Genomic DNA, 18970 nt, shown 5'->3' with positions numbered 1-18970 from the left:
CACCCCACCCCCGTGACCCGTCCACCGCCCCAGGAGACCCACAGGAAACAGGAAACACTGAAAGACAAAACTGCAGGATCTGGGAGTCCGCGGTTCGGTCCCAGGGGAAGGAAGTCAGGGTAGGGCCTGGTGGGTCAGGAGCACATGAGGTTCTGGCAGGTGAGGACTGAGTGACCACATGGCCTCAGGGGGAGGGGGAACTCACAAATACCTGAATGAGGTGAACTCCTAAGCCACTGTCCCGGCAATCCCTAGGGAGGCCCATTAGGGAGGCCCATGTGACCTTGGGTTGCGGTGTCAGAAAGAAAGGGTCTGGGAGGTCCAGGACCTGGACTGGGGGTCAAGCGCTGGCTAGTGGGCAGCACAGGTGTGGGAAAGCGCCAGGCAACTGGACAGATTTGAAGACAGTTGGCAAGATTTGTTGAGCGATCGGCCTGTGAGACACACAAGACAGACGGGTGCACTCCCCCGTGGAGATGATGGACCCTGAAATTGAGCAGGGTCTCCCAGAAACCAGGGCCAAGGAGGCTGAAACCAGGCTTGACTATCCCCACCCACCTCAGGAGGGCAAAGGAGGCAGAGCAGAGTGGGTGGGCAGGGGCAGAAAGTCTGACTCAGCTAACCTATAGGGCGGGGTAGAACTGCCTCTTTGGGTCTTTGGGTTCAAATTGCTGACCTTGAGGGTAGCAGTCAGTCCCCTGAGTAGCCCATGACACCACCAGGAGCCCTTGATATTTGGACCCCATAGGGCAGGGTAGAACTGCCCCCTGAGTTTCCCAGACAGAATTGTTTCTGTCTTTCTCCCAGGGAGCGGCTGGTGGTTTCAATCCCACGTGCACAGAAGGAAACACCGTCCTGTCCAGCGCGGTCCTCACAATGGTTCCTGTGCTTGAGCCCATCATGGTGCCACTGTGTTCACCCATCTCATGGAGGGCCTTCCTTTTTGCACTGCCCCTCTATTTCACCAAGCATGAGGTCCAGGGACTGGTCTCTCCTGACAACATGTCTAAAGTACTTGAGACGCAGTCTTCCCACCCTTGCCTCTAAGGAGCCTTCTGACCGTGCTTCTTCTAAGACACCTTTGTTGCCCTGGCAGTCTCAGGAAGGGAGGGTAACACCAGTGGGATTGGACAGGGTGTAGGCAAGGGAGGGACAGAGTCGTTGAGTCAGGGAGCAGCAGGGTAGAGGATGCTGACAGGAGGGCCCTGAGGAATGACCAGAGGAGGGATGGAGATTGTCCATCATAACCCCCACCCTTTCGAGTCCAAAGGGGTGTAGGGGAGTGGGAGGCAGGGAGTGGGTCCAGTGTGTGGTTTATCTCCTGAGGAATAACCTTACTCAGACTCCGGGGAGTAGAAAGGGGCAGGGGTGGGCCAGGGCAATTCTTTCTCCTGGGCTAGGTGGAGGGGAAGCAGGGGGCACACCCCTGTGCTTGTGGCCACTGGTTTGGGGAGCTTTAACTCTTCATGGGAGTAGAAGGCCCGTCTTTCTCCCAATACCCAATTCGGGATTCCTCATCTTTTCTACTTGCGACCTCTTTGCGCTGAGAAATTTGCAACATGGGCAAATGCTGCCAGAAACACCTTGGATTCATGACGCATTTGCTTTTGAAATAGTTTTGATTGGGTCACGGTCAAAAACTCTTTACCATTGCCGAATTTTCCACTGATGTGTGGTCACAGTGGAGTAAAACCGCCGTTGAACGGTGTTGACAGAACAAGGTCGGGGCCCATCACACCAGACCATCCATTGTTCATATTCAAGTTTACCTGTAAGCTGAGGAAAATGATAACAAGCTCAGGAAAGCCAAGTATGCCTTTGAATATTCCCCTCTGAGTTTAGAGACCATCTCTAAATAGACGACCCCTGGTGGGGGGGGGCACATGCGTATGGGGTTGCTAACAGCAAGGTCAGCAGTGAGAATCCACAGGGGCAGCGCTCCCCAGTCCTATCAGGTCACCATGCATTGGAATCAACAGGAAGGCAGTGGTTTTTTGGTCCCACAACAGATTTGATACATGTAACAGACCAGAGGAGTTGTGGGATGGCCTCACACAGGAGGAGCCAATCGTGGAGAAGGATACCACATTCGGTGTAGTAGAGGGGTGGTGAAAAAGAGGAAGGCCTTCCGGGAGCGATGACAGAGGCTCCTGCAGATCTGGTAAGGCACACATCAAAGGACCCTGTGAAACAGAAACGAGTTATGAACAAAGGACTCTGAGAACCAGCGTGGTAGACACCTTATGCTTGAGACCAGGCCTTACTGGAAACCCTGACGCTGACCATACTGGGAGATAAGCCTGAAACCTTGTGACCCAGAGCAACAGGCCAGATAAAACTGAGAAATCGTTCCTGAGACGCCAGGACAGACCGAGTCTTAAGACAAGCTTGGTCACCTGCAGAATGGCAACCCCCTCGCATGTGAAAGCACCATACAAGAACTAGACGTGCTCCCCCGTATCATGTCCTCAACTGGAGGGGGGACCCACTTCATCTCTTTTGAAGTGACTCTATCCATGCTTTGATGAAACGGTGACTTAACTCTTTGCTGCTGCTGTGTGTTTGTGTGAGCGGCTCATCTCTGGGCCCTGACAAACAACACGGGTGTGGAGTTTGCTGGTTCCCCAGTGGAGAGTCGCAGGGATTAATAGCCCTGGTATTGAACTTCACGTCTGGGGTCCCGTCCAGGATCGAGATAGACCCTGTAGAGATTAGCAGGCTCTATCTGTCATTCATCTACTTTCATCAGGTTTGTGAATTCCTCCAAAAGTAAGCCATTGGAGAATTAAATGGCTCTCCCAGCAAAATGAGTGTCACACATGAAGAAAGTAAAAGATTAAAAAGACAGGAAAGAGAAAAACACAAAAGGATGCCAGAAGACACGCTGACCCTTGCTCTGCCGTGTCGAGTAACTGAAGCAGGTGGGGGACATGCTCGAGTAACTGAAGCAGGTGGGGGACATGCTCAGAGGAGCAGCCGAGCCAGAGGCTGTAAAGGAGGGAGAAGAAGACACAGTGAAGGGTCGCAGTGAAACGTGGAAATATCCGGAGTTATAAAACCAGAAGAAAATAACTCATTCAACATTTCTCAAGCTGAAAGAATTGAAGGAAAAATTCAAGCCTTCAGTTGCAATATTGAAGGATTTTATTCCTAACCTCTTGGAAAAGTTGCATAGTTGTGCCCATTCCCAAGAAAGGTGACCCAACAGAATGCAGAAATGATCGAACACTATCATGCCACAGGCAAGGAACATGCTGCTGAAGATGATGTTTTAAATGTTTATGGCAGTACCTCACTGCCAGAAATGCAAGCCAATTCCGAAGAGGAAGTAGAACATGAGATATTGTTGCTCCAGAGCACCTTGGCTGACAGCAGAAAATACCAGAGAAATATTCACCTGTTTCATTGGTTATGTACAGGCATCTAACTGTGCCCGTCATCACAAACTGCAGATAAACATTACAAAGAATGGGAATTCCAGAATGCTTCATTGTGTTCTTGTGGGACCTGCACACAGACCAGGAAGATGTGTATCAGGATTGTATTCCTTCAGCATACTATGTACTGAGCAAATACTCCAGAAAGAGGCACGGTATGAAGAATGAAGCACCAGTACTGAAGGAAGGCCCGTTATGAACCTGCTGCATGCCACTGACACAACCTTGCTGACTGAGTCAAGCGGGTTTGAAGCATTCACGGATGAATATCAAGGCCTGCACCCTTCAATGTGGGTTGCACCTCCACATAAAACAAAAATCCTCACGTTGGATCAATGAGCAGTCATGATAAACAGAGACAAGCTGGACGTTACCAAGGACATCTTTCCCTTGGCTCCACAACCAATGGTCCAGAGTAGTAGTCAAGGAATCAAAAGGCAGATGCGCTGCAGACGAGCTCTTTAGAAAGCTTACGGGCCACGATGATGTCACTCTGAGGACGAAGGTGGCGTTTCAAACCGCACGCGGAAGCTGCGCGGTGAATAAGGCAGGCTGGAGGAGTCGATGTGCTGGGACGACGGTGCTGGAGAAGAGTATTGAGGGCATCGTGGACGCCAGGTCAGACTGCAGCCAGCTGCGAGGCAGTTCCACTTTTCGGATACTCTGGACATGTCACCGAGAGGCCAGCTCCTGGAAAGGGACCTCAGCTTGGTAAAGTAGGTCAGCCAAAAGAGAGGAAGGTCTTCAAAGAGATGACTGACACAGAGGTTTTGACACTGGATTAAACAAGGCAATGAGCATGTGGATGGTGCAGGTCCAGGCCAGGATCACTCTGTTAGACGCAGGGTCACCGTGAGTATGAACTGACTGGAACACACATGGCAACAACAGCGGGTCATTCTGAGGGTGGGGACAGTGCTTGGCACGAGGTCTACCCTGACCTTGCAACAGGCCCTTACCCCCTTCCTTCCTGGGTTCTCTGCTGACCCACCAGTGCCCGAGTTCCTACCTGCTGACAGAAAATAGAAAACTGCTCAGATCACATAGTGGGGTTGGAGGCACTGCCACCAAGGCAGGGAAGAAGAGGGGGAAAGCTGATGGCCACTTGGAGCCCCCTTGGTCGGGGACCAGTTCCTTCCCACCTGGTGGTCGCTGCCTCTGAGAGGCTGCTGTGAGAAAGACAGGCACCTACGATGAGAGTCAAAGAGCCCTTCCTCAGAGGAGACTCAGGTGTGAGACCCTTCCCATGGGCTCCCAGAGTGCATCTGAGCGCACGTTCCCTCTGGAGAGGCGTGCCTGGTCATCTCCCCTCTATTGCTGCCAACTCTTCCAGCTGGCTCCTTCCTGGAGCACACAGTCCACAGGTACTGGCATTCCCTACACCCCCCGCCCACACACACAGCTATTGTCACCTCCCAGACACACTTATAGGGCAGCCACCTTGACACATCTACATGTATGCATGTGAGCATGTGCACACACACACACACACACCTGTGCCCTGAGCTCTGAATTCCATTCCTCTCGGGGGTAGACACCAAATGCACCCAAGGGTGGAGCTAGGCTGGTGGCTGCCTGGATTGTGTCCAACCCTGCCTTCATGTCTTCAGTCTTTAGGGCTACAGCCCTCACAGGACAACCAAGGGCTCCTTCAGAGAATCCAGGCTGAGGCAGCAGGAGGGCGGGGTGACAAGCAGGCTGTTCTTAGGCTCAGGAAGGAAAGGTGGTGGTGGTGGTGTGTGTGTGTGTGTTGGGAGTGCTATAGCAAATCGTTACCAAAAAAAAAAAAAAAAACCAAAAACGCCATACCAGACTCACAGCCATCAAATTCATTCCAACGCATAGTGACACTATAGGACAGACTGTAATGCCCTATGGATTTCAGAGGCTGCCACTCTTTATAGGACAACAGCCTTTCTTCTGAGGACAACAGCCAGCCTTGCAGTTAGCGGTCTCACACTAAACCACTACGCACTGGGGCTTAAAACCACAGAGATTTAGTCTCTACTCCAGGCCAGAAGAGAGAAATCGTGCTGGCAGGGAAGAGAATGTCTGCCCCCACCCCACCCCATTGCACGTGGGTCCAGGCTCTTCCTGATGCACAGTCATACCCTTCCACCGCTGCCTCCAGGGTCCCCTTCCTGCTTCCTGGTTGCCTCGGTCAAGGACCCTGTGTTCATGAACTCCATACTCCAGCCCACTGCAGAGCATGACGAGAAGTGCAGTTTTATGTCCCTCTGCCTCTTGCCCATTCCTGTGTGGCCACATCCCCATGACACCTGGAGCTCCTTCTCTGCTGAGGTTCAGCGCATCCGCCGCTACCTCCTGGGCCCCAGCACAAGGCACCCAGCCACCTGTTCTGCATGAAGGGGCCGGCTGTGGGCTGTCCAGCAGGGATTGTGGCCAAGTGGGGAGCCCTGTCTGGGCATAAATGGGGTATAGGCCAGACACCGAGATCTGCGTGGATGAGAAGCAGGATCCTCCGGGCATGTCCGGCTCTGGTTGAGGATCGGTGGAAAAAGATGTAACAAAGGGTTTGAGGGCCACTGTACCCAGATGGGGCTTTCTACCCCAGTGAAGAATTTACAGTCTCAGAAGCTCACAGGGCAGTTCTACCCTGTCTTGATGGTCAGTCCCTATGAGTCAGCATCTACTGGCCGGCAGTGTCCCCAGAACAGATGGGGTGCAATCACCTTCCTTTGGCCGTAGGGGCCAGGATGCCTCCGGATTTGGCCTTGGCTGAGAGGGTGGGGACAGGGATGTGAAGAGAAGGGTCATCCAGTCCAATAGCTCTTGTCGGAGGCTGTCCCTGTGAAGGCGGGGGGGGGTAGTCTGAATGGCCCAGGGCCGGAGCCGCCAGCTAGGAGCCCAGTCATGCTGCCACCTGGGCTCCAGAAGACCCTCTCTTGCCAGCACACCGATCTGGATGTCCCTGGAGACCCCCAGGTCAGTGTGTGTGTGTGTGGGGGGGGACACACACACGCAGGCAGTACGTGTGTCCCGAGGGCCCCGCGTCCGGGCTTCTCCTGGGTCAGGCATGGGCTTCGTGTTTCTGGGGCCGCCAGGGAAGGTCAGTTCCCTATGGCCGGGAGGCAGAATGGGCCAGAGGGCTGGCCTGGAGCGCAGACCCCACTGGTCCAGGAGCAGCTCCCACCACGCCCCGGGCCGAACCACCGCGGCAGGCCGGGCGGGGGGACGCGACCTGCTCGGGCCGCACCAAGCGCCCCAGCGGGGGAGCTCGCGCCTGGCCGCGCCCGAGCCGGTGCCCCGCCCGGCAGGTGGCGGCCGCCTTCCCGAGGCCGACGTGCAGAAAGGAACGCGTCGGCCTCGCCCGGGAAGGGACGCGCGGCGGAGGGGCGTGACGGCCCGTCAGCGCCCGCCCACCCTTCCCACCCACTGGCTGCGGCGCGGCAGGGCGGGTCCGCTCTGGCCGGCCATTGGCTGCGGGGCACGATCATTTGCATATAGGGCTGGGCTCCCGGTGATACTGTGGGGCCGCGGCCGGGGCGGCCGGGGGCGGGAGGGAGGCCACCGAGGCCACCGCAGAAGTTGGGCAGAGAGCCTCGCGATGGCTCTGCTTCGGGGTCGCAGGTGATGCGTGGAGGGGGTCCCGGGGCGGCGGGCGGGGGCGCACCCCTGAGGCTACTTTTGGAGGGGCTGCTGCGGGGGTCCAGCCAGGCAGGGGAGGTGAGCGTCTGACGCAAGTTGGGGACCAGGGAATGTAGGGGTGGCCCCTCTGCCCGCGTGGCCGGACAGATGGCCGGCCCTCCAGGTGCAGGGCAGCCCCTGCCCACCGCACACTGCGCTGTGCCAGACCCACTGTGCGTGTGACAGCGGCTGATCTGTCCCTGGGCTGCACGATGGCCTGGCCCCTGCGTGACCCAGGCGGGCAGGGGGGCCGACACATGGGGGGGCTCAAGCAGAGACCAGGAGTATTGAGGGCCAGCAGCCACCCCAGGGGCACCCAGATGGATAAGAACTGCCTGTCCCCACGTCAGCACAGGATGGGGCAGGGGATGTCCAGGGGCTTCTTCCAAGTTGGAGTTCAGAGCTCAGGTGGGAGCCAGACACCCTCTGTGAGGGAACTTTCTTGGTTTGTGTGCCTGGTGGGGTGGAGGGTGGGGGTCGGTGGCGGCTGGGTCTGGTGTCTGGGATGTCTTTTCTGATGCTACCAGGGGAGGACAGCACTGGGCAGGCCCAGCTGATGCAGTCAGGACCTCCACCAGCGGGACTGAGCTACTGGCAGCAGCTTCCTGACAACCACCTCTGAGGCCCTTCTACAGGAAAAGTTGAAATCGGATTCAGCTCTGTCCAAGTCCTTCGAGAGCCGGACACTGCACTGACTCCCTGATGACCAGTTTGCTGATGGCCTGTATTCCCAACCAGTCTCCTCTGCTGTGGGACAGGGAGAGTCTCTGGTCTCCCCACGGAGACCTACCGGCCACTGGCGCCCGGAGGTGGCATCGGTGCCCCTTGTGGGTCCGTGGGGTGGATGTTGGGGCAGGTGTTGCTGAGCATGAAGCTCTACTCACCCTTGGGGACCCTGCTCAGGACTCTGCACACCTCGGATACTTAAGTATCACCCCTAGGCCACTTGGCTGGGGCCAGTCTTCAATGGAACAGCAGCTATGGGCAGTTTCTCGAAAGAGAATAGGGGGCTTAGTGGCTTGCTGAGAAGCAACTTACAGTAGTAGGGCACCCTCCGTTAACCCCGGTGTTCCCTGCTAGCCTGCCATCGAGTCAATTCCGACTCCTGGGGCCCTATAGCACGGAGTACAACTGCCCTGGTGGGTTTTACGGATGAAAGCCTCGCCTTTCTCCCGTAGGGCAGCTGGAGGGTTCGAAGCCTGACCCTGCAGAGAGCAGCTCGGGGCTTACCCAACAGCACCACCTGGGCCTCCCTTCTGCCTGCCACCTCAGCCTAGGAAGTGGACCTGGCCTAGTCCCGCCCTGCTGGGGATGATGCATTTGGTGGGCGGTTAGCCTTTCCTTAGCACAACTCTCACCACTGTAGTCTAAGTACTGTTTAAACTGCAAAGTAAACCTCTGCTACTCAAGTCCACTGAGACTGAAGCTCTCTGGTAGCTCCTCTGGGTGTATGTGGGGCAGGGGCCAGAAATTTGGAGGAGGGTGGCAGCCCCTGGGGTGCAGAGCTGCCTGGAGCCCCTTCTCAGCCTCCAGTGCCTTCTGCTCAGTGAGGCTCCTTCGCCGCTCCAGAGCCAGGCACAGGCAGGGCCCTCAGGAACGGCCGCACAGCCCGGGGAAAGGGAAGGTATGCACTGTGCTGCCTGCCCACTGGCCTGGGGAGGGGGAACTCCACAGGCCTTAGAGCCTGTGCACCGGCATGTCCAACCTTCCTGGAATGGGGAGTGGGGTGGCCCATGGGTGAGAGGTATCAGTACTTCAGGGGGCAGAAGGGTCCAGATGGGTACCTTGGCCTTGTAGGCAGGTTGTCCAGGCAGGTCTATATACTGCCCCCTGTCCTCCCCCCACCCCCCACTCGTGCAGGGGCACCTCAGAACTATGTATGCAGAACAACCAGGGGTCAAGGGACTTCTCCGGGAAGAGATCAAATCTGGCCCAGGAGCCCCGTCCGCACCTCATATAGCACGTACTCATACAGCACCTCATATAGCACTGTGCTCCCTTCTTGGAACTCCCCTCTGATTGCTCCTTGTGCCCCCGAGTGATGGTCCAGACCCACGGCCCACTCAGAGAAGAGCCCTGAGCACACTGTCCACCCTCCGGCCTCACAGAGACCCCTCTGTCCTAACGTCATCCAGTTACCCCCACCTTGTTGCTAGTGATCTCCAGTCCCAGCTCACCAGAGATGGGGGACAGCAGGCTAAGGGCCAGGCAGGCTGTGGACACAGTCTGCCCACCCTAATTTCTACACTGGGGCCACAGGTCCACAGAGGAAGCAGCTGGGAGGGCCGAGCGGGCCTGAGCCACACCCACACACACACCCAAGGAAGCCTCCAGCTCCCTTCTGATGGACTTCCTGGACCTGCCCCTGTAGTTTAGCTGGCTTGTGGGGAGACGCCCTAAGAAACCTGATAGGCGGGTCTGGCAGCCAGACCTCGGCCACTGCCTGAGTGGCCCTGGTTCCTGGGCCCCTACATGTAGGCAGAGCAGGGTACCCAGGCAGCAGAGGGTGCAGACAGGAACCCCAGGAAGGCTGGAGGCCAGGCCCCACACATCCACCATCAGGAAGTAGTCCCCCAAGCCAAGGAGGACCCCAGGGTGGGCGGTGCCGAGCTACCAGGACGTGGACAATAGGAGCCTCAGCCTTTGACCCTACTGACCCCTGGTCCCAGAGGGAGTCCTCCCAAGAGGTCTGCCCGGGGACCCTGTACTCACCTCCACGACCCTGGTGCGAGAAGCCCCCAGGCCCTGCACAACACAGCCTCTGGACACATGCAGGCCACAGTGGGCAGTGAGTTTATTGGGGGGCAAGGAGGGGGTAGTGAGGTTGCACACTCACCACATGCACGCGTAGTCACACAGTGACGGGACACTTCAGACATGCACACACTTGCCACTGGTCCCACACTGTCCCCGTGTCCCTGTCGCCAGCAGAGCACGACCCAATGGGTCTGAGAGTCCTGGGCTGGCCCGCCGACATTTTTGTGGGGCACTTGGCAGGCTTGGCACAGGCTGGCAAGCTCCCTGGGTGGCAGGGGTCCTACTGTACCCCCAGGCCTACTTGCTTCGTGAGGAAAGGGCCCGTCCTGGCTGCCAGCTCCCCTCCATCACCGGGTGGGCTGACAGGTGACGCTACTCGCTCCCTTGCTCGGTGCAGGAACTGCTACCTCCAGGAGTTTTGTCTCATGGGGGCCACTGTGAGGAGGACACTGCTGTTGACGGGGCTAGGAGACCCAAGGGGAAGCCCCCAACCCAGACAGTGCAACATACCCTCTGGACTCAGGCTGGGCACCAGGACAGGGCTGCGGGAGGGTCCCAGGGGGGGCCTGTCTCGGGCTGGGGGCAGGAAGTCCTGTAGAGAGAGAGCAGCTCAGAGCAGGGTGGGCCCCAACACTCCACCCCCTTCAGAGCGGCTCTGACCTGTGCACCAGGGGGCACCCTTTCGGGCTGGGGGGGCGGCGGCAGCGCAGCACCCGCCTGCTGGATGAACTGCTGCAGGTTACACTGGCGCAGCTCCCGGTTCAACTCCTCCAGTTCCTGGGCCTGCGCCTGTGGCACAGGGGACACTCAGGGGGCTGCCCAGATACCTCTTCTCCCCTGTTGGACCTGAGTCCGCCACCCCTAGGTGTGTTGGCCAGTGGGGACACTGGGGGGATGTCTCCCGCTGGCTCACCTGCAGGGCATGTTCAGCGGCCTCTAGAGCCCGGCCCAGCAGGACCAAGCTTCCTTGCACCTCCATGCTCTGTCGCTCCTGGGCAGCCAGGTCCTGGCGCAGCCGTTCGGCTGCTGAGGCCGTGGAGGAGGGAGAGTCTGGGGCCTCTTCAGCCAGCCGCAGCTCCACCTCCAGGGCACGGGCTTGGGCGTCCAGGGCCTGCAGCCGGGCAGCGTGCTCAGAGGTGGCTGCACTCAATGCCTGCAGACGGGCCTGCGCCTCGCGCTCCCGGGCCTGCTCCCGACGCAGCTCCTGCTCCCAGAAGGCCTCCTGGCCCAGCTCGGCCGCGTTCCTCTGAACCCTTCTCTCCAGGCTCTGCAGGTCTGTGCAATACCCTGGTGTGGACACTGTGGTGGCCGAAGCATCGGGTGCCAACTCGGGACGCCCCAGGCTGAAGGTCAGCGCTTTCCGGGACTCCAGGCCCAGCCCTGGCCGTGGCTTCGGGGGGAGACTGGCACGAACTGGGCAGCGTTCGGGGGGTGGGCAGCTGTCAGAGGAGGGCCTCCCAGCCAGGCTGGGCCCTGTCCGCCTCAGAACAAACTGGACATCGCTGGCAAACTGGCCGCAGGTGGCCTGGGCACCCACTGGACACTCCTGGGGCAGCATCTGCCGTTCCTTCTCCCGCAGACGCTGCACAAGGACAAAGCGGCCAGTCTGACCTGCAAGGAGGATGGGTCAGTTTGGGTGGCCCAAGACGGCCCTTCCCAATTTCACTCATTTGGCTCATTGATCTCCCAGGGGACTCACCTATAGCTTGGGCAAGAGCAATAACCACTTCTTGGCAGGTAGTCTGCTCTGAGACACCGCAGACGACACGTTGGACGCCATCCACCCATACTTTCAGCTCCATGGCAGCCAAACCCAGCAGCATCCCGATGATGTCTTATGTGGGGGAGGGGGGTGCACGCCAGGTCAGGCCTGAGGGGCCACTGCAGATGGCTGGGTTCTCTCCTAGGGGCCCCTTCCCCATTTCAGGACTCCAGGTCCTCCACATGGGCCCCGCCCTCTAAGGCTCAGCCCAACCTGCAGGCCAAACATTCCTGGGGTGGGGAGGGTCAGTCAAGAACAGCTCCCCGAACTCCAATGTCCTTCCCAGACAAGTCCACCCAGGCAACCCCATTCCCCAGCTCCTGCGGCCCCGCCTCCACTCCCGGAACAAGGCGAATCATTAACCAGATCCGGGATTTCCTGCTCCCACCTCCCCAGAGTCACCTGGCTCCCAGCCGCTGCCCTTCCCGCGGGGAGGCATGGAGGGCGGCAGTCCCCGGGCGCCCGCACCAAAACACAACGCGGCCTCCTTCTGCTGCCATGGGAACGCCCCCTCCCGCAGAGAAGCAGCTTTCTTAGGTGCTTGGGACACTCGAGTCCCAACCCAGCCCTCGGACTTCCGGGCGCACTAACTACAGGCCACCCCCTCCACAGCCCGCACTCTGAGGGCATCCCGCAAGCGGGCGAGAGCGCGAGGACCCCCAAACCCAGACCAGCTCACCCTCCACTCCCGGGGCTCCCTTCGCCCACCAGCCACGCTCGCCTGAGGGTGTCCCCATGAGGGGGGCCGGACCCCGACCCCAGCCCCACAGGGTGCAGGTGCGGCCCCAACGGGCGCCGGGCCTGCCCTCCCCCGCGTCTCCGCGGAAAACTTTCCGCCTTCCCAACTCGCCACCCCAGCGGTCCCGACGCCGCGCTCGGCACTTGGTAGCTTACGGGGTCCGCGCAGCTCACCTGGGCTCTCGCGGGGCTCAGGGACTTGGGCACCGAGAGGGCCCTTCCTCCTGCGCCCCGGGCGCCGCCGCAACCTGCCGCTTCCAGCGCTGCGGGTGTGCCCGGCCCTGACCCCATTGGCCCGCAACCCTCACGCCCCGCCTCACCGCGCCCCCATTTGTTCTCCAGTGCCCGTAGCCCGCCCCAACCCCCACACCCATTGGTCTGCTGCTCTCCACCACGCCCTATTGGCTCTCCGCCCGCCCCGCCCCCAGCAGAGCCCAGGTGTAGGCGGGGTCAAGGGCGCTGGGGGCGGGGTCTCCAACCCACGCACACTGAAAGCCCGCGAACAACGCGGAAGCGCGGCGGCTAGCGCGCAGCGCGTCGAGGCAGGTGCTTGGCCCTGCGCCCGGCCCGACTTCCCCAAGACAGCCGCGCTTGACGGGTCTCCCATCTAGGGAAGGGAAGGGGCGCCGACCGGCGACCCCAGGACCTGGGCCCCATGCATTGGAGGCAGCGGGGTGAGCCAGGCACCTAGGAAGTCCCCCGCTGAGCCCGCGCCATCGGGCTCTAGACGGGAACCCTGGCATGCCCACTGGGCATGTCCTCTGGGGACTCCGAGGCCTGCGAGAGAGGTGGGCCGCGTCAATGGATTTCCGGCCTCCCCCCCTCCTCTGGCAAGACTGTGCTGGGGCCCCTGCTCCCCCGCCATGGATGCCGGGTTTGATGCCTCCTTTCGCCCACGCAGCCCGGCCCACAGCGTCCCAAGACTTTACAGAGCACAGCCCCATTTTTCTCCAAAGGGTTCCACCACCTGACTGCGCTTAACACAGTGCGACACCAGGACTCCGCCACAGCCAGCCTTGGCCTCTGACTACCTCTGGGGAGGTGGGGCAGGCTGTGCAGGTCAACATTGTCTGACCCAGGACTCAGCCTTGCAGTTGAGGGTGGGGGCGCTACAGTAGCCAGCACTGAAGGTCTAAGGGCAGGTGGCCTAGGTCTCTGGCCTCATCCTTCCTTTGGTCTATGACAGCAATTCTGAATGTCCCCTCAGCTCTAGGAGGTGGCCCAGGTGGTCAAAATGGTGTGGCCTCTTCTACATGAGCCTGAGCCAGAGGCACACCCCCTCCCACAGCCTCTCCCAGAGTCCACATTCCTAGGAGGGCTGCCTACCTGCTTTCCGACGCATCCACAAGCACACTCAGCACACACTCACTGGGCACCAATGCCCAGTGCCCAAGGGAGACTGGGTGGGGACGTGAGCAGGGCAGAGTGGGTGGCTGTGGGAGGCCCTGTTGGTCACTCAGGTCCCTGGAGTCTGCTCAGGTTGGCCAGACGGTGGCTCAGCCTTTCATGGCTTCTTGGCAGGACTGGGCCCCAGGAGGAAGCAGACCCCTAGCTCACTCACTCTGTGCTCCAATCTGGGGTCTCCCTGGAAGCACCCAGTAACAAACAGCCCCTCCCTTTCTGGGGGCCAGTATCTATGACAACAGAGAGAGCCCCTCCCTCCAGGTTTGCTCACAGCTTAGGCCTGGGTGAGTTTTGGAAGTGGAGCCCTGGGACTAGGGAGGGGACTCAGGATTCCTCTCTAGGCCCTTGCTAATAAGCAGAACACCAGGACCACAGGTCCTAGAGGGCAAGGTGGCAGGGAAGAGACAGCAAGGACTATTGGAGCGTACAGGTAACAGCTGCCTGGCCTGGACAGGGACTCGGGTGTGGACAGCCACATTGTGTCCTGCTGAGGATACACACACGGAGGTTGGAGACCTTAGGACCACCCCTCCACCCCTCTCCTAGTCCCCTAAAAACAGCCAGGATGGACTCCAAGGCCCAACAGGACACTGAAGAGGTGGAAGAAGAGGCCCACTCCTCTCTGGACAACCATGAGCCTTGTTGTGACCACCTGGGACCTCCAGCTGGCACCTCAACTCCCGGGGACAAGCAATATATCAAGCCCTGGTCCTCACGGGTCTCCTTCCCCACTAACCTGCAGTAAGAACATTGGGGAAGGGGTGGCAGTCTCAGGACAGGCTCTGCCAGAGGCAGAAAGCAGAGGGTGCTGGCATTGCAGGACAGACCCTGTGTCCATGGACCCCCGGACTCTGCGGCTGCTGTGGGAACAGCGGGAACTGGAGATCCAGGCCCTGCAGTGGGTTCTTCGGGGCGGCCGGGACGCTCACTACCACCAGATCCTGGAGGAAGTGGTTGGCATCCCCCCAGAAAGGTCAGGAGCCCTGTCCTCCAACCCTAACCCAGACATTGTCCTGGCCCCATTCTGGCTTCCTGTCTGACCCTAGCCATGGAATCCAGCAGTGACTCCACCTGGTACTGTAGCCCTGACCTTTGTCCCTAGAACTAGTCCTTGCCTGACCTTAACCTCACTTGGATCCTTGACAAACCAGTTCCTGGAGAGCCTGATCCAGACCCTCATGCCGTATGTCAGTAGGAGCTGAGCCCAGAGTTGGCTGCATCCAGTCCTTGTCCCCACTAGGAACCCACCTAGACCTGTCCAAATCCAATCTGGCCTGGCCCCGGCTGGCCCTTCAGCCAAGGAGCCCAGTGGCTCCTAGTCCTCTTGCTTGGCTGTCCAGCCAGAGGAAAAGAGGAAACCTCCGCCCTCCCCGGCTACTGAGTAAAGGCGGAGCCGCTACAGTCCCATGTTCCTTCCAGGACACCGTCAGCTGCGACCATAGCAGCCCCAGAGGGGATTTCGAGGGTGGAAATCATTATGGGAGTATATTGTTGTTAGGGAACATCGGGTCAGCTCTAACCCATAGTGGCCCTATGAACAAGTAAGCAAAACACGGTGTGGTCCTGCACCCACTGATGCAGCCACTGGATCACTCCGCCTTCCTAAGGCCCTCCCTGTCTTTCGTTGCCCCTCTCATTTCCTGAACCAGATGTCCTGAGAGTAAATAGCCTCCTCTTTCTCCTACAGAGCCATGGGTGGGCTTGACCGGCCGATCCTGAAGTTAGCAGCCCAATGCTTGCTTACCCGATGTCCTCACCACTGCTTCTCCCTCCCCCCAGGGGCTCCCGAAACCAGGAAAGGCTGCTGCAGAACCAGGTGCAGAAGCTGACCTTGGAACTGAAAGAACAGAAGCAGCAAGCTCAGCTAGTAAGGGGCCACGGGTCCAGGGGTTGGGCTGGGGCAGAACGGAGGTGTGTGAAATGTGGGGAGAGGGGCTGAGTGGATGCCACTCCCACTGGCTCCACCTTTCCTCCCGCCCCTATGGTCCCCTGCTCGCTAAGCAGGAGAAGGAACAGCTGGAACAGCAGCTGGTACAGACCCTCCAGACAATGCAGAAGCTGGAGCAGGAACTGCAGACTTTCCAGACGTCCTGCCTCCTGCAGCTGGCTGGCTCCTCCTGGGTGGGCCGCATCCTGCGCTCTCAGACTGGCAGTGTGGAGGTGAGCCTATCCCTGGCCACCCACTGACACCCCCCACCCCCCAGTGCCTGCCCTCTGCCCTCCTGGGACTTCCCAGGGGCAGCCAACCTGCTCGCTGCAGACCTGCCCTCTCATGGGCACCCTGGGCTGAAGTCCAAAAGGAAGGGGCTTGCCCTCTGGTTTCTGGCCCCGCTGTAGGTGGTGACAGCAGAGACTGTGATGGACACACTGGACACCTCAGAGAATGAGAGGGCCCCCGCGCCCCAAAAGGTGAGCGGCCTACTGGCTACCAGAGCCTGGCCCCCACAGGCACCCTGGGGCATCTGCAGGGTGCTGGTTCTGCTGCCTTCCTGGCAGGGTTTCCAGCTGAAGGATGTGGACTGGAACAGTGTCGCCCAGCGCTACCCCAACCTGTTTACGGAGGCCGCCGTCTCAGAGCACAAGTAACACCCCCCACACACACACCCTGCTCCCTGCCTTTGGGCATGACCAGGAGAGGCCTGGGCACCTCTGGGCTGGAGCTATGCCCTTCGGCCTCCTCCCTCTGCTGGGTAAAATGGGCGGGGGGCTCCCACCCTGTGTTCCTCTTTCACAGCTTCCTCCCCCCCATCCCCCCTGACCCTGTTCACCACCTTTCTTCACCGGGGTAGAGGGTGGGACAGGGCTGGGTGTCTGGGTCAAAGTCAGAGGCACCTGGTGAGCAGAGCCTGACCCAAAGGCAGCCCCGGCCGGCCCCACACCCGCCTGCAGCCACGTGGAGCTCCCAGTCCTACCACCGGACGCCCATGGAGGGCCACAGCAAGAGCATCGAGTGGAGCATCCCACTCTCAGGCTCCAGCAGCTCGCCCACCTCCTGCACCCACTCAGACACCTGCAGCTCCCAGCCGTCCATGCCCTCCACGGTGCAGAAGGTGACCGGGCACCCTCCCGGGGAGCGCAGCTCCTTCCATGCTCAGCGCATCAGGGCCAAGGAGAATCGATTCTGCAAGGACCGGCCTGGGCAGCAGCCAGCAGGTGCCCTGGACTGGCTCCCTGGTTCCCAGCACCCAGTATGCCCTCGGGACCAGAGCCCAAGGCCCAGACCTGCCCAGACCACTCTGAGTTGACACTGTAGGGGTCAGCAGCGCCACCCTGCACACACAGATGAGGGGGCTTCAGAGAGTTTGCAGGAAAATGATACTAATGGGCCTTGGCACCCCCCATCCCCAGCCCAGCCCCATGGTGAAGTGGCAACTCCACATGGGGATTCCCCAGCCCACTGGCTTCTTTTCCCAGCTCTTCAGAAAACCCTACGGCACAAGCCCCACCAGGCCGATTCCAGGCCCGAAACCAGTCCAGACACCGGCCACCCTCCCCTGGAGCTCGTGAGGGACACAGCCCCGCTCCCCACACCTGCGTCCCACAGGCTGGCAGGGTCCAGCCTGAAGATCATGGCCGTCAGCCGCCGAGACAAATTTATCCGCATCCTCAACCAGTCGCTGGAAGAGACGGTCGACCTGGGTGGCTTCGTGCTACAGCAGCTGGTGCGCGACTTCCCCAAGGGCCGGTACCGCTTCCCGGAGGGCACGGTGCTGGAGCCTGGGCATCACGTCACGGTGCGTCCCACCCCCGCCACGCCCGGGCCCCGCCACGCCCCTCGCTTGGCCTTTACCCCACCCCCCCCCTGCAGGTGTGGGGCGTGGGTGCCAGCAGTAAGAAGCACCAGCAGGCATCCGTGGGCGGGGAGTTGGATCGCATCCACTCCAGCCATGGCTGCGTGACCCTTCTCCTCAACTCCAAGGGCCAGGTCAGTGTTAGGCCAGGCCTGGGGCACTCGGGGGGGGGGTTGGGGGGAAGGGGGAGGGGAGAGGCCCGGGTGGGACATCCCCCCATGGAACGCCCCCACCACTTTGTGACCACCGCGCCGTGCCCTTCCCCTTCCGCAGGTGCTGAGCGAGTTCCACACCCCACCCTCCGTGGCCCCGGTCTCCCGCTCCCGGGTGTTCTCCGACAACATAGATTTGTCCATTGACCGCTTCCCACTCACGGAGGCCCCACTGGACATGGACAGCCATGAGCAGCCCCAGCAGCGGCCGAGCCAGCCTGGGTCCCTGCGCAGGGGCCAGGCGAAGGGCTCCCAGGGAAAGCTCAGGAAGCCCAGGTCAGGGCAGGGTGGCCAGGGGTTTGCACCTCCCCCAGACTCTGCCCCCACCGGTTGGGACCAGGGGCCCAAATTCTGCTGAGACCACCTCCATCTCCCTAGATCCCACCCACCTTCCCTTCCTGGGGGGCGGGTGGGGGCGGGGGCAGCCCTCAGGCCCTCTTCACTCCACCAGAAGGGATGTCTTGCCATTTCTGAGCCCCCAAAAGCGGGAGGCGCCTGGGTGGCCTGCGTGTACCAAGGCTGTGAAGCCCCTGCCCAGCTTAGGGGGTGAGTGTGCCAGCCGGCAGGGGGCTGGGGGAGTGGGTAGGAGCAGCCCTGAGGGACGGCCAAGTGCCTCCTCGCTCTTCTTTGTTGCCCTCAGATGCCAGGCCCAGCCTTCAGGGCAGAACCTCCAGGAAGGAGCACAGGGTCCAGGTGAGAGGCAGAGGGCCCCTGTATTACCCGGACGTGGGGACCCTTCACCATCTCACCCTCTCTATACCCCCCAAGGGCCCTGCCCCTGCGCACCCCCACCTCATCTTACGGAGCACTCTCCTCCATGCCAGGGTCTGCCCTCTCAAACCCCAGCACCTGCAGATGTCCTTCTGCCCCCACCCCCATGTCCTGGGTTGTGCCCCCCTCTGCCCACTGCCCCCCTCATCCTACCGCCTGCCATCTCAGCACCCCAGCAATGATCCCCCTCTGACTACCCTGGCACCCATGCCCCCACCCCAAACACCAGGCCTGAGCCCAGCCACCTTCCATGCCCAGGTGTGCCGGAAGGGGGTAGATTGCAGCTGCCCGATGGTGGCCTTGTCCGTGCAACGCACAGCTGAGAGCAGATACGGCTTTCGCTTCCTGAGCTGTCTGCCCTTCACCGTGGACACCTGCGGGCGCGTGTGAGCACCGCATGGGGACTGATGGTCCGCAACCCATCTTGGCGTCCGCTAGTGACAGCGCTCC

At 60.4% G+C, this 18970-nt stretch overlaps 2 protein-coding genes across 3 annotated transcripts; one reads left to right on the top strand and one right to left on the bottom strand.

Annotated features, from left to right (window-relative positions):
• Positions 1-9840: 9840 nt before the first annotated feature.
• Positions 9841-12634, bottom strand: RASSF7 (Ras association domain family member 7). Of its 2 annotated transcripts, XM_075547938.1 has the most exons (6): positions 12517-12634; positions 11542-11676; positions 10756-11453; positions 10503-10631; positions 10353-10434; positions 9842-10277 (listed from the first exon to the last, which is right to left on the bottom strand). In XM_075547938.1, the coding sequence occupies exons 2-6, from the start codon at positions 11663-11665 to the stop codon at positions 10246-10248; spliced, it is 1065 nt and encodes a 354-aa protein (XP_075404053.1). In that variant the 5' UTR covers positions 11666-11676; positions 12517-12634; the 3' UTR covers positions 9842-10245. The 2 variants fall into 2 exon arrangements, with proteins under 2 accessions (XP_075404052.1, XP_075404053.1); XM_075547937.1 differs by having other exon boundaries at positions 9841-10277; positions 10353-10631.
• Positions 12635-14582: 1948 nt separating this feature from the next.
• On the top strand, positions 14583-18910 carry LMNTD2 (lamin tail domain containing 2). The gene is made up of 12 exons (XM_075546336.1): positions 14583-14719; positions 15526-15613; positions 15751-15906; positions 16084-16155; positions 16243-16328; positions 16604-16899; positions 17161-17480; positions 17555-17671; positions 17811-18025; positions 18201-18295; positions 18390-18442; positions 18779-18910. The coding sequence occupies exons 1-12, from the start codon at positions 14583-14585 to the stop codon at positions 18908-18910; spliced, it is 1767 nt and encodes a 588-aa protein (XP_075402451.1).
• Positions 18911-18970: the final 60 nt, after the last annotated feature.

This window comes from Tenrec ecaudatus, chromosome 4 (genome assembly GCF_050624435.1).
Source record: "Tenrec ecaudatus isolate mTenEca1 chromosome 4, mTenEca1.hap1, whole genome shotgun sequence".
In the NCBI taxonomy this organism is placed as follows: Eukaryota; Metazoa; Chordata; class Mammalia; order Afrosoricida; family Tenrecidae; genus Tenrec; species Tenrec ecaudatus.
The sequence above is the reverse complement of the archived record's forward strand: the minus strand, read 5'-3'. Positions and strand labels throughout refer to the sequence as shown.